The sequence below is a fragment of the Corapipo altera genome, unplaced genomic scaffold (genome assembly GCF_003945725.1).
Source record: "Corapipo altera isolate COAL_440 unplaced genomic scaffold, ASM394572v1 49, whole genome shotgun sequence".
NCBI classification, from domain to species: Eukaryota; Metazoa; Chordata; class Aves; order Passeriformes; family Pipridae; genus Corapipo; species Corapipo altera.
Window position 1 is genome coordinate 17,350,020 of NW_020884879.1, and position 15,474 is coordinate 17,365,493.

General features: G+C 36.8%; 1 protein-coding gene across 8 annotated transcripts in view; it reads right to left on the reverse strand.

Moving 5' to 3' along the window:
* The window catches only part of UBE2W (ubiquitin conjugating enzyme E2 W), a 44,102-nt gene that overhangs the window by 21,709 nt on the left and 6,919 nt on the right, over positions 1 to 15,474 (reverse strand). For all 8 annotated transcript variants that reach the window (XR_003526876.1, XR_003526875.1, XR_003526874.1 and 5 more), the window contains exons 2-3: positions 5,066 to 5,157; positions 1,117 to 1,219 (exon numbers count right to left, since the gene is read on the reverse strand). Coding sequence is in view for 5 of the 8 variants with exons in the window: in XM_027638552.1 (XP_027494353.1) it covers positions 1,117 to 1,219; positions 5,066 to 5,157 (195 nt within the window). In the remaining 3 variants the exon portion in view is untranslated. The remainder of the gene's footprint in view (positions 1 to 1,116; positions 1,220 to 5,065; positions 5,158 to 15,474) is intronic.

Consider the following 15,474-nt stretch of genomic DNA (forward strand, 5'->3'; position numbering starts at 1 on the left):
TCTACAACAATCAAATATCCAGTACTTAAATTGTTAATTGTTTTCTGTGCTAAAAGTCAGTGTAGATGTATGAATCTAATTTGATGCTTAACAATAAATTGCACAGAGCCACACACACAGCTTGGGTAATGAATACAAACAGTACCTACTTGGAATCAAATTAAAGTGGCTACTCTCTTGTGGATCACTATGAGTAGTTCACTGCAAACCTGATGAGGTGCAGAAGTACAGGTGGCCAGTTTGTTCTTTGAAACCTAAGACTGAAAAGTCAGCATCCTAGTTTTTATCACGGTACCCAAAAATATTTAACATTTATGGTTCAAGTGTCTCTCACAGTTCCAAGCTTCAGTTTTACAACCAATAAGAGAAGTTGCAGAGAACTTAGAACTTTGAGCTGAGACAGACAGGACAAGAACTGGGGTTCTCTTCCTTTTCTCCTTCCTTTTTTAGAAAATAAGGGGTGACTACTCTTACCAGCCTTGTTTTGAAACATTTCCCTCAGGTGACAGAAGGATGGATGTACACAGCACATTCTGCAGTCTCTAAGTACTGCTGTCCCTTCAGTTTAGGCTGTCATGAAAGCAACGCAGCACCTCATACCTCAATTACCACACTATCTGCAGGCCTCTCAAATATGTCATGTATCTATGAGAATCCCTATCAGAAGCACAGTATTTCTTCAGCTATATTAATAATGGCAGCAGAGAAGATCTGATAGTCTTAAAAACAAACTAGAAAAAAATATGTTGAAAGCAAGAAGAGATGGGACAAAGAAGCAATTTGTGGTTTACCTGGCTCCTACATTGCAATAAAGGGGATCTTCCTATTTACCCTGTGTTTGTCTCTCACATGATACGGGTATCAACCTCAAAGAAGCCTCCAGTTTACACTACTTTCATCTCCTATGAAATCAGGTAGACTGTCAAAGCATTGTACCTCACTGTAGAATCATTTTTAAAAGAAAAGGCATCTGCGCAATGCATTTAATACAAATTAAAGTAACTAAGCCTCCCATCAGGATATGTGGATGATATAACACTCAGCATGTGTCATACAGATATAATATACAGGTATAATCCAAAGGTAATGTTAAGCAAGGAAGAAGGCAGCAGTTACCTGAGGCGAATCAAAAGGATACCGACTACTAAACTTAAATAAAAGCTGAAATTTCTCCCCTTCATATAGTGTTCCTGGAGCACCTTCCATGTCTACAATCCACCTAAGGAACAGGGAAAAAAGCTGTTAGTACTGTGGACTGACAAACTGCGGTTTTATTCCTGGAGCACAGGACAAATCAAACCAACTATAAATCAGAGCCAAACCTTCTAAATTCGTTATTAACATTGTAACTCACAAAGGTGAGCAATGCATCAAGCCTATATTTGAAGGAAACAAACTTGGTATTTTACATACAGGCATTGATATAGTGCTGCAAATTATAAATATGACTTGAACTCAACACAGATCCATCAGTTGAAATAAAAAACCTGTTTGAAAGCTTATTCCTACATAAAAACAGGCTTGGAAGGAAACAAACCAGTACACCTTCTCTTTCATATTGTTTTCTTTCCTTTTCTGTCAGTGAAAACATCAGCAGAGTTTATTAAAACAAAATCTGTATCCAAGGGGAAAGGACAAAGCTCATCTTGTACTTTTATCTGTGAAAAGCTCAGAAATTCAGTAGTACCTGGAAGGTAATGAACCAAAACTGGAAAAGCTAATAGTATAAAAAGGAAAAGGTCCCAGAAAATTAAAAGCAAAACAAAACAAAACAAAAGAATTCTTTGCAACTGTAATAGAGATAATACCTCAGCATATCATACTATTCTTCTTCCTCTGTTTCTGGTCCTTCCATCATAATAACATGAAAGTAACTGATAGGTGGAGTTGCCAGGGGAAGAGAATCATAGAATCATAGAATCAGCTGGGTTGGAAGGGACCTCCGAGATCATCAAGTCCAACCCTTGATCCACTACCACCACAGTTACTAGACCATGGCACTAAGTGCCACATCCAGTCTTATCTTAAAAACCTCCAGGGATGGAGAATCCACCACTTCCCTGGGCAGCCCATTCCAATGGCTGATCACCCTCTCTGTAAAGAAATTCTTTCTAATATCCAACCTAAACCTCCCCTGGCAGAGCTTAAGGCCATGCCCTCTTGTCTTGCTGATAGTTGCCTGGGAAAAGAGACCAATCCCCACCTGGCTACAACCTCCTGTCAGGGAGTTGTAGAGAGTGATGAGGTCTCCCCTGAGCCTCCTGTTCTCCAGGCTGAACAGCCCCAGCTCCCTCAGCCTCTCCTCATAGGACTTGTGCTCCAGTCCCTTCACCAGCCTTGTTGCTCTTCTCTGGACCTGCTCCAGCACCTCAATATCCTTCCTGAACTGAGGGGCCCAGAACTGGACACAGCACTCAAAGTGTGGCCTCACCAGTGCTGAGTACAGGGGAAGAATCACTTCCTTGGACCTGTTGGCCACACTGTTCCTGATCCAGGCCAGGATGCCATTGGCCTTCTTGGCCACCTGGGCACACTGCTGGCTCATGTTCAGCTTCTTGTCAATCCAAACTCCCAGGTCCCTTTCTACCTGGCTGCTCTCCAGACACTCTGTCCCCGGCCTGTAGCACTGCCTGGGGTTGTTGTGGCCAAAGTGCAGGACCCGGCACTTGGCCTTGTTGAACCTCATCCCGTTGGAATGAGAAGGTGGTGTTCGGTGTAGGGTTTTTATTGTGGTTGGGTTTGGGTTGTGTTGTGGTTTTTTTAATCCAGTTAAAAATAGATGCTTTGAATATTGTTCAACACATTCAGCAACATTCTGCTAACTTCTGTCATTTTACTGAGTTCTACCATTGATCCTTTGCAGCATCATTTTCTCATTTTCATTTTTCACCCTTGATTGAGTTTTACAGATTTGAGCAACGTGATAAGGTAAAAATTCAGCAAGAGACTACAAAAATGGTCAGACAAGTTTTACATCGACTCAAGGAAGGCAGCTGAGATTTTGCAGAACAGCAATGTGCTCAGAAAAGTTGACATCTCCAGCTGGCAGCCCTGATGATCATATTCCCAACCTCTTCATCCTCCTGTCATATATACCCTCCCTGTGTATTTAAATCATGCACATTTTTTATCTTCCCCCCTATTATTCTTCGGGCTTCAGGAGACTTTTTTGAGAAAAATTGCTTATCTAATGAACTGCTAGCTATCACACTCTTCAAGAGGAATGCAACTTCAACAGTAGCACAGTGATGGCTGTCATATATTCCATATTTTTATTTTGTGAAGACGCCTTCAATTTAATCTATCTGCACTCCAAACCACTTATCTCTTCTTATGCCTTCCCCTTTTACATTTATACACATGGTGCACCAATACTCTTTAGATTTATTGCTGCTTGTGATCCAGAAAACCTCCACTTTCAAGTTTTTAAAATAGTTTACTTTACTAAGAAGAAGATAACTCTGCCTGGACATTACTCCTTTTCTTTTATGGTCAAGGAATCACTAGAACCCATCTTTCCTGTGTGCTTTACAGTTTAGCCTTCTCAAATTTCTAATCCTTGTGTATTTAAAACAGAAGTTTGCTTAACATTTTAAATGACCCAGTTACATCATGGGATCCAATTATTTTGTTCAACATCTTTAAAACCCAAACAAGTATTGCCCCACAAATTTTTACTGCACCAGTTCAAACTGTAACTTCATAAATGAACTCAGAACATGCTAGCTGACACCAAAAACCTTCAAAGAGAAAAAAATAGAATGTTACTTGTGACAGGAAGCTTCTAAAACAGGGACAGTTTCAAAATCTAGCACGACAGTAATCAGGAAGCTTTTAGTGTGCAAGGAATTGAAAGGTATAAAAAATGTACATGACAGAAATAATAATGAGACATACTAAGAAAAATCAACAAACAGGAAAAAAAATACAGATTTTTTTTTTTCCTTTTCCATTTGCTGTGAACTTTGATTTAATGGTCATTTTCTGTTGAAGTGAGTGAAAAACACTTGCAATATTAGATTGAGTCCTTTTTTGCAGAAAATTTGAAAACCCGAAGTAGAGCAAGAAACACAAGCTGCAATTCAGCAATTCTACAACAGTTTATTACTATTTCTACCAAATTCTGGGAACTGCTATTTCAATTTTTTTTTAGTCTTACTCATCTACATGAAGTACCACAAAGACCAGCATCACTGAAGAAGCAATATGAGTGTTTGATTCAGTATATACAAGGTTTAGAAAAGCCTCATGTAACACGGTCTGAATAACACCACCAAAAATGCAGATGTGAAATGTGAGAATTCAGCTCTATGCTGTTTTTAAATTGATCCATCAATCAGTAACTGAGTCCAGAACATACAGCCTGAGATCTACACTCTCATTAATGTTTACATCTGCTAAATTTTAAAAATTTGTCCAAAATTAAGCTAAGAAAATTATGAAAAAGGAATGTTAACAGTCTAAATCTTTTAAATTTCAGTCAGGTAAAAAAACCAGTTCAGTTCCAAGAACAACTCATGTCCATTTCAATGGACACAGAATATTTTACCATGTTTCTCTTCCCGTTTCACTAATCATAAAAAAAGCTAAGGCAGGGAGAAAAGCACAAACAAGTGTACCCAGACAACTTTGCTTTATAAGAAGTTTCCTTCACTTGCTTTGAAGAAAGAAGGTAATGTAAATTAACAGTTATGACATACATTCTATACAAATAACAAAGAACTCAAAAATAGCTACTCCATTATTTCAATAAATCTAAAGAGGTTTCAGAGGTTAGTAGCTATGAAAGACTGTTAAATTATTTTATTCTAAAATATGCAGGGGCTTTTACCAACTGACAGTTTGTTAGACAATAAAAAGCCAAATAAAAATTTAATAATCACTATCCAGTTCCTGAAAGTGTCCCAACACATTACTGCAATATGCTTATTAAGAAGAGTAATGTTTTATTGTCTAGACTGAAAGCAAAACTTTGTGATACTTGGAATTGGTGGAAGTGACATAAAGAGAACATCCCTTACTTACATTTTCAGCATAGCAGAAATAAAACAAGATATGTACTTACTGTGTAATTGAATTTTGTACACTCTTTTCATCTAGAGTCATTCCCGGAGGTGGATCATTTTGAAATGCCAATAGTTCTTTCTGTAATCGTTTCTATAAAGAAATTGTATAGAATAACTTAAATACTAAATTAAGTTCAACAATAAACATGCACACTAAATTATATTTCATCAATTACTAAAAGGTAAAAGGACTCTTGTTTGAAAATTTAAAAACAAAGTGAAATTGAAAGGAGAGCAAAAAGGAAGACTCCTCTCCTAGAAATTTAACTGAAAAGTCACAGGTAAAAAAGGTCACAGGCTTTAAACTTACATTTTGGTTAAAATGCAGTGGCATTTACATTTGCAACACTGCAACGTGAAGATCTGTTTCATGACGAACTACACAGATGTATTAATTATTTTGTCATATTACAAAGATGTCTATGAGAGCTCTACACCTAGCAGAGAATATTTCACATTCCCACGATAGCATGAGAATTATAATTAATTCTACAAGATTTTAACAGCACAACTCTCCCTCCTCTATGTAATTTAAGACACTTCTATCTGGCATATGTGCAAGCCAGAGGACAGAACAGAAACTAAAACAAGACTAGGTGAACTGCAGAACACAAACTATTTAACAACTGTATAGTAACTGCACATTAGAACCTACAGAGTCATAATACGTAGAAAAGAGTTATACTGGTGACTCAGGTAATTCTTACCTATTTTGACAGGGATAAATCAATTGCTAACTGCAACCAGTTGCTTCACTAACAACTATAAGCAGTTTCTTACAATCTATGGAGCAAGGGAAATACAACCTCTGTGAAGTGCTGTCATTGCCACTGCTTTCAGAGTGTATTTTCTCCACATAAACAGTTATGCAACACATTTTGTCATTTCCAAGCCATGTAGATGGCAAAAAGTTCAAGGCTTTTTCATTTCCTACTTTCCTTTTTCCTATCAATCATTTTAAGGTTTACTCCCTAAAAGTGCACTTCAATCACCCTACTAGTGAAAATGATCTTACACTCAAAAGGAATAAAAATACATGCTTTGAGGGTTTAGTATCTCATTTCCATTCAATATCTATTTTTTTTTTAAATATAGGTTTATCACACATTTGTAGATGTTTTCCAAACAACTTTTCCAGAACTTAAAAAAATCCACAGGGGAAAATAAAGTGTTGATTGGTAAACTTAGAAATGATGCAGTATCTTATCAATATTTTTGAAATTGGACTACAATAAATTCAGCCACACAGTTCACAAAGAAAAAGCCCCCACAGATTAATGATTTACATTCTGAAAATACTGAAATAATTTTCTATCTCTATTAAGCAGCCCTGAAAACTTGCTTTGGGCTTCTATTTTGAAAGTTTCCTCTACCTTGAACATAGATACAATATAAACGAACTGAAAAACCAATGCTAGCATTTTCATATGAAAGCTACATACACTGCTAACACACTGAAAAACAGATTAGAACGCTAGTGTTTATCTTTTGCTTTCTGCACAGTTTAAGAAAATGCTAACAGTGTTTTTAACACCACTATTATGAACTAAAATGCAAAGGAACAAGGTTACAAAATCATTTTACAAATCCTTAATTTGAATGGTAGATACTCATTTTTAAGTCAATTCTCTTTCTGGTACTTCCTCAGACCACCATCAAATAAACCTCAATGGCAGTCAACCTGTGTATGCTTTGTCATATAGAGAAATATTTTAAGTTCAGAAATGAGAACTTTACACAATAAGGGAAGTTCAAACTCCCTTAAAAAAGGAGATTTGGAAACATTAGTTGAAAAATAGTAAGGAACAGCAAATAATTCAGTAGATCCATTTACTTATCCTTGTAGACTAACTATACAACTTCATCTTTATAAAAAGGAGCCTAAAATCCATTTGAGAATTGAATTAAAACCAGCCACAATTAAGCTATCAGTGTCAGAACAGCAAATCGGAGAGGAAATTTTGTTTTTTTCTGTATCCTACAAAAAATTCCAAATTATCAACACTTAAAATATCCTCTCATTCCAAGTTTGCACCTTTGTCCCTTTTTCCAGCAACCTTCTTCTCAGTCAAATAGTCTCAGTCATTCTTTCCATCTCACCAGTGTGAAAATATTATCTGACTGCTTCACAGCTTTTCAGTTCTCACACACTATATTTATGATTCTTTCTAAAAAAACAGTAGCACGAGGAAAAAACAATAATTATAATGTGTACTTGATCATCACAGTACCACTGAAGTGCTCTGTTCCTCTGATCCTAAAGCGTTTGTTGATACTGTCATGAGAGTCTGTCCAGTAAACACAAATAATACAGACAACACACTGCTTCTCATAATTTCCAATACAAAATGGAAAAACTATCCCAGAGAAATAACAGGAAATACTATTTACAATTTAGGTCAGAAGTATCACAACAAACACATCACATTTTTACAGACAAAAAAGAATTTATCATTTCCAGGTTAGCCAATTCAAACAAGTATCAACATAAGCCAAGAAAGGAAGTTCGAAGAAGGTGTATCCACTCCCACCCCTAAAAAATGCTGGAAAACCAGAAACAACAGATAAGGAGAAGGCTGAGGTACTCAATAACTTTTTTTTTGCCTCAGTCTGCAATGGCAACCTCTCTTCCCACACCTTGCAAATGGATGGACAGCAGGATGGAGACTGGGGGAGCAAAGTCCCTCCCACTGGAAGTAAAGGTCAGGTTCATGACCACTTGAGGAACCTGAATATACACAAGTCTCCTGGGCCCAATGAGGTGGAAGCAAGGCAGCCTATAAGAAAAGAAAACTCCTTCTATTGGACAAAGAGATACACTTTTAGGATATGAGTTAAGCCCATTATTTGTTGGGGTTTTTTTCCCCACAACTGGAATTATAAAATATACTATCCATTTTACAATTCTCTACTGTTCCATTAACCATGCCATACAAGTTAATCATTCCTTATCTGATAAACGTAGCTGGGTATCTTTAATAGGCTTTCACCACATACTTTCAAAACTTGCTTTTTTTCTATCAAGCATCAACTCAATTATTTCTGTACAGACTAACAAAGACTAAAGACCTTTTCCAGAACGAGAGTACTCTATAGCAACTGGAACAAAACTGTATAGGGTATCATGGCCTACTGAACCAAAAGTCATTAAAATAGTGAAAAAATGTTTAAAGAGACAGGCTAACTAATATTTAGAAAATAATCTTTTAATCAACCTCTGTAGTCAGTGCATTCCAGAGTTTCATACCCTGATGGTATAAAATGTTTCTTTTGTATCTTATTGGAATATCTCATGTTCCAATTTGTATCTGTTGCCCCTTGTCTTCCCACTGCGACTGTTTTCCCTGATATTCCCGTATTATGTTGTTTTACCCATCCACAAGATCTCTCCTTTGCCTTCTCTTCTTACAGCTGAAGAAACCCAGTCAGTCTCCCTGTACATCATGCAGTTCAGCCCCAGTCACACTGCCTGTCATCTGCTGGATTCACTCCAGTACACCAGTGTCTTTTCTGTATCTTGTGCTGTGGCTCCCTACAGACAGCACTCCAGATGTGGTCTCAAGTGCCAGGGAGAGAGAAAAAATCATTTTCCTCGAGCTGCTGGCTGCATGCTAGCACATACAGCCCAGCATACAGCTACAGAAACTCAAAAAACTCGGAAGATATTCCCTAAAGATATCATGAAGAACTATTTTTTTCTTCCTTACAACTTATAATAATTTGTCTCCTGTTGTGTCTCATTAATAGAGAAACTGGATTATCAGGAGACAGATCTAGTTCAAAAGACAATCTCTTAAATGAAGCCCTTAAAGGCTAGATTCATATAGTTTAATTAGGAAACTGAGCTCCTCGTTACCATAGTAATTCAGAAAACATTTGAAGTTTAAATTAAAATACTTGGAATTAATTCCTCTCCAGTGTTTAACAGTATTTGCACTAGTTGACCAAAAAGGTTACAAAGAACGTGGATTTTCTCAGAGCAACACTAAGTAAACTCGCATTATTAGCTTCAAGATTCAATCATGAACTTTTAAAAAACGTGACTCTGGTAAATCAAGTCCATACACATCAGCTACAAATGCCATGCTGCAACTCACATTTGAAAAGGAACAACTTCAGTGGTGGAAAAGCCTTCCTTTATCTGACAGCTCTGAATATGGATTCCCCTCCCCCAAAATTTTGGAAATTAAAAGCAACATGCACAGCTGGACAAAGTATAGTGGATTAACACTTTTCAGACAATCTTCACTATCTCATGTGTAGAATCTCATAAACTTAGGACTTGAAGATACCTCAGAGAAGTCACCTCTCCATCTTCCTAACATAAGGATGGATCAAAGAATCTTCAAATATCATTGCAGTTAAAAGCCTTTATTATTTTTCAAATCACTTTATCTCTTGCATTTGTAATTGGAAGAATTTTCTTCACAGTAAGAGATCAAGGTGAGTTGAATAAATTATTGTCAAATTACTTCTCTTAGGGCTTCATGGATACAAAAAAGCTTACTTATTTCAGCTCACTTCTCACCTTTCTCAATCTCTACTCAACTAAACACATAATTCTTTCAAGTCAATGCAGACTGCCCTCAAAATACCCTTTGGCAGGTTCTCTCAGCTTGACAGAACCAAACACCCTCTCTCCATCAGACACCCAGTCTAAACAACCACCTACAACTGTGATACTGTGCAAGGTGGTCTTTGTGGTTTGTAAGAAAAAAATATAGTCCGCTTATTTATACCTTACTTTGCTTGTGTGCTTATTCAAAAGTCACATTAACACGAGTCAAAAATATTTGCACAGTTAGAATACAACTACTGCTACTCTTTTACAACAGTTACGGCACAATAAAGGAGAAAATCATGTTAGTTCTATGTGATTCTTTTTCTGAAATCCATTTTGGCTACTTGTCTTTGCTAATTGTCTATTATATGCTACAGGTATCAGAGACAATTTGGTCCAGTGATTTCCAGAAGTAACCCTTTCGTGGGATAGTAGAAAAATAAAATAATATTTATCATCTGGAAAGTCACCCAAAAGAATTGTCACAAACCTCAGATTCAGCTGCTCAAACACTTAAAATAAAACAAAAACTAAAAAAAACCACAAAAACAAAACAAAACAAAACCAAACCAAAAAAAACCAAAAAAAAAAAAAAACCACCAACCCACACAGCTGATTCCTAGTGACTGGCATAATATCCGATGTCTAAAAGGTATTGAATCTGTTCTTTTTGTTTGGTGTGATTTGTTGTCAGTTCAAGTATTTGTGTCATCTGTTCTTTGCTTTCCTTTCTATTCATTCAAAGCTCATCCTTTTCTTCATCTTTCTAATAATTTATAAAAACATATTTAATGCTTTTCAAATGTGTCAATTTAAAACAAACCATGAGTAGATTTCCCTCATATGGTTGTCCCTTTCTTTCTTTCATATTGAGCTTTAGCAGCAAATACTTAGTTTCACTTTTCTGTTCTGTACAGAGCCTCTTCAAGTCACTGAATACAGGTTTTCATGCCACCATCCTGACTTTTACTATTATCCCTATTTTTTTTCCCTATGGAGACAGATTGCCACAGTAAATTACTATTTTCTTCTAGAAACCTGCAGCCCTTTAACTCTTTTAATTATCAGGAGACCTCCTTTATTTACAAATGTCCAGCTACATTGAGACAAGCACAGCTAAAGTCAATACCACAACTACTTTTGGCTTTTTCCTTACCCTGAATTAGGAACAGCACTTTTTTAATCACACACTCAAGTTGCTTTTAGCCTCCCAATCCGCTCCTTCAAGTCAAAATACAAGCTAGTGCAGCTATTCATTCCTGAAGGAACCTCCAAACTTTATGATGTTTTCCATACACTGATATACTCTTGGAAGCTGTGCTTGCTTTGCTGTCCTCTTCACATCGCAAGACACTCCTTCCAATGGTTCTGCTAACCCATCATAAGATTTCATTTAGAAGCTTGTCCACTTTCTATTTAAAGGAATTGTGAAAGAAAACAGACTACAATCATGGAGTTGTTAACATAAAGGGATGCACAGGCAATCTCAATTTCACCTTTTCCTCATTTTTGAGAGAGAATTTTATGTTTAAACATTCTTTTAATACAACTTCCAATCAAACCAAAACTAAAATGTATCAAATTGATAAAAACATTCACTATCTAGAGGGAAATAGAACAGCTGTACAGGAATACCAGAAACCCAAGACTGGTTAACACCACAGTCCTTCAACTAAAGGAAAAGGCAAAGAGAAGTGACACAACCAGTAGTTTACACAAGTATTTTCAAAAAGGTGGAAGTCTCTGAAATCAAGATTACTTATTCACCTGTCTCTGTAGGAAAAGATGTTTCAAGGATGTAATCAAAGAACACAGTTTAACACTGATCCAAAGATCAGTTCCAAAAAGAAGTTTAGTAGCTGGGACATGACTGACATAATTAATATCCTGTTGCTACTTCTGTCAAACAGGATTTGTGCAACTCCTTCAGTTATCCTCCACAGATTTTTGAAAGTCTCAATTTCATGAGATTTCTCAGAGCATATGGAACAAAGAACATAAAATTAACCGGTGTCAGCAGAGTAAAATTCCTGCCAGCTTCCCAGACAGCTCACAACCACCTCTATCAGTTCAATCCTGATAGACATGTAGTGATAGACAGCACTCACTGTCTGTCATGGTTCAAGTTAAATGTATCTCTAAGCAAAAATGCACATCCTTCTTTCTCCAAATTGGCAGGCATCTTACTTGGCCACCTCTGGAACTGGTGTGGTTATGTCTCAAATGCCACAGCTGAATTCGCACTTGTGTTGATTCCTGGAGAATCACATAAAGAAGAAGCAGGCAGGGCAGAAGCATATAAAAAAGATGCAACATATAAAAGGAGGAGAGGGTAACAATTTAGGACTGAAAGAAATTTAGAGGTTGGCAATATGAGTATTTCAGAATCAGTCTCCTAAAAACAGATAGTTTGGTTAATGTGCACCATTGAGCTGGATGTTATATCACATAAATGCTTATTAACAGATACAAAATTATTTCACTGGTCTATGGTTTCCCTGTCAGCTACCTCAAAAGGCAATAAACTATTCCTATAGCATATAGAGGAACAGCACCATCACATTTCCCAAAACCAAGAATCTTTTTTTCCAAATCTACCACAAACTAGGATCATACCCATGGACAGACAGACCAACAGACTTTAACCACAATCCCCCACAATGAAACAGTGCAAAGGTATTTTCCTCCCGCTTCATGAAAACTTACCTAGCTCTTGTAGGTATGTGCAAATTATCATTCTCAGTGCCTTTAAAAGGAGTCTCACAATATCAGGCATCTATTTCCAGTTCTAAGCTCATTGTCAGAACTCTTACAAAAGCTTTGCCCCTCCCTTGGAAAACTGGAGCAGAGAGTTAAAGTTTAACAGAGCTTTGGGCAAACGAAACTGTGTATAGTGAAGTTATGGGGGTCACTACCAAGTACAACTGATGTACAAACAGATGAGAGCAACTAAGCCAGATAATGAGTGTTGCTTCAGGTACCCTATTGTACTTAGCAGCTGGAGTGGGTACAACATACATACACTGTTGCACTGGCTTTGTTGATTACTAGCAAAATATTAACGACATAATCCAATCAAGTTTGAATGTGTACCCATGCTCCTGGCTTGTTATCTCCTATTAGAACTGAAATTATAACCTTATAAAGGTAAATTATACAAAGAAAATAAAATTGCAGTTCTTGAATATTTCACTTTTCGGTGTTCCAAGAAATGCAGCAGAAAACATCCATTGTCTTAAATTGGCAATATCCTAAAAGAGTAAATTATTAGCTATCTTAGTCAAATACTTTACCTCTGAACCATCCTTAATATGGGCTTGAAAGTCTATTTTAGAGACTTTTCCTATTTTTGAGAAAGTAAGAAGAAGAAAAGCTGAGTTTATTAAACCCAAAGGAGATCCAGCACAAGACATGATATATTAAGGGCAGTGTAAGAATTCAGTAAAAAACATGCGGGAAAAGCAAAAATACCAGTAGGGTAGAAATGTACCAGCAGAGTAGAACGGGGAAAATGGGCAAACAGCTTCCTTTCACTTCTGCTGAAGGAAACCATTCCATGGCTACACCTCCTTTTACCATTACAACAAGCTGTGATGGGCAATTAAGCTGGAATGTGGAAGCCTTTTCACCTGGAGCGGCAGAAACTAAACTAACCATGTCCAGTTAGGCACATGAGAATATGAAGAAACGATTTTTGGGGTGTCCTGTGCAGGGCCAGGAGTTGGTCTCAAAGATCCTGATGGGTGCCTTCCAACTCAGCATATTCTATGACGCTATGAAACTGAAAGATGGAACAGCAACTTCTCAGATAAGAAGCACAGGTGTTCAAAACATCTGCACTTGAATTTTGTTAGAAACTTTCTATTTCTATGCACTCGAATTCCCTTCCCTTTGTTGAAACAATGCAAGAAAGGGGTGGCCTTCCAGGGCCAAACTTTCCTCGACACTGTAAACCCAAATCTTAACCTGGCTCAGAGATCAAAGAGGAAGAAAACAAACTCATAAACAGTTAACAGTTAAACGTTAATCCCACTGGGGCTCCACTCTTCTATTTTATGTTGGTAAAGCTGCTGCACCCTAGGGAGACCTAAAAATATTTCTTCAGTAATTACCAACGATTGTCTTCCACTCCCAAAAATTTAAACGTACACAAACTCTGTTAGCACCAAAACACTGTCAGTAATATGATAAAGTCCTGGCAAAGTATTTACATTTCACTTATGAGCTACAGCCTGTCACCTCCTTCCTCATCCAAGTTACAAAATGTTTCACAAAAAACATCCTTTACGTTTTGAAGAAGATATGCAGGAGACAGACTTCTTCCAAGCACTCCCTCACCATACAGAGACAAACAGCAACCTTGTACCAGAACAGGAGGAGCTGGTAACAGGCTGTCACGACAGTGTTGTACAACAGCACCATGTTGATGCATAAGCAAAGCTGTTGCTAGTCTGCTAATACAAGCTACTAGCCTGAGAAAGACCAGTACCAACTCTATTTTCAGTATTTCAGTTCTTACATTCACACATTTCTTACTGAAAAATACCTCAAATCCAGAATACGAAGTACTAAAACACTGGGTAGATAGTTCTGCTTTTCAAACTAAACTCCTTTACAGGGGAAAAAAAAAAACAAAAAACCAACCCAACTTATTTTAAACAGTTAAAGCATTGCTGGAACTGACTGCATGTTACTCTCTAATTAGAAACTTAACTTTAAATCCCAAAAAACTCTCAAACAGAAGAGAAAAAACAGAAGAAAAACAAGAGAAACAAGGTAAAGATTACCAATGGTGATATTTAAGAAAAAATTACCTGTTACACTCCATCTTGCTACTTAAGAAATCTAAAGAAATGACAGTTCCTACAATTTTTTGCTTCCTAATCAATTAGGTTATTCAATAAAGTCCTTGCAGATTATATCTCGTAATTCAGACAAAATAATTTGGCCCAGACTCCCGAACACAAAAACCACCAGACACCTGAATATCTCAATCCTGCATGAATTTTTCCTATCAAAGTTCTTCTGGTAAGTTTTAATTAGGGCCCAGAGGAGAAAAGACAGATAATTTTCTGGATGTTATCAATTAAAGCTTGCAGAGCATACAGAACAAAACAGCTTCACAAAATATTCTGTCCATAAAAAAGTAATACCAGGATTTTAGTTCAAAGAATTGTTTTCCAGTTTTATCTATTTTTGGCTGAATAGCAGGTTTTCAATCTGTACTGAGAATGCAGAAGCAGATTAGTCTCCTCCTTCTCATTTCTAATAAAACATGTTAACATCTGGCAACCCAGTTCTAATGTTATTTTCTCAGACCAATCCAGACTTCAAGTTCTGAATGTCAGACATTTTGCACATTTCTGTCTTTTTAAGGGAACAAAACGGCAGGCATGAATCTTTTAACGAGCTACTTACAAATAAGTTTCCACCATTAATCTTTTATTCTTCTGAGCACTTAAAAATTTCTCAGTTTAATAACAGAATATTGCTCCAAGGTATTCTGAAATATTTGACTGAAAGGTGAAAGCAACACAGTCCTCTTTTGAAGGGAAAAATATATTGGACTTAAGATCACTAAGAGACAATCAACCCGAAATCTTAACTACAGTATAATTAAAGATAAATCACAATAACTATACGCACACAAAGAAAACACTCTGTACAGTCTGAAAAGCTTTTTGCCAGATAATCAAGTTTTTTACAATGAACCTGTCATTCGAAAGCAAATTAAATGGAATCCACTACTACAGAATCAAATGGAACTGACAGCACGTCATCTGCTTTGTAAATGGAGCCTTTAAATGCACCAACGCCCAGCACAAGCCTCACACAGCAATAAAAAGT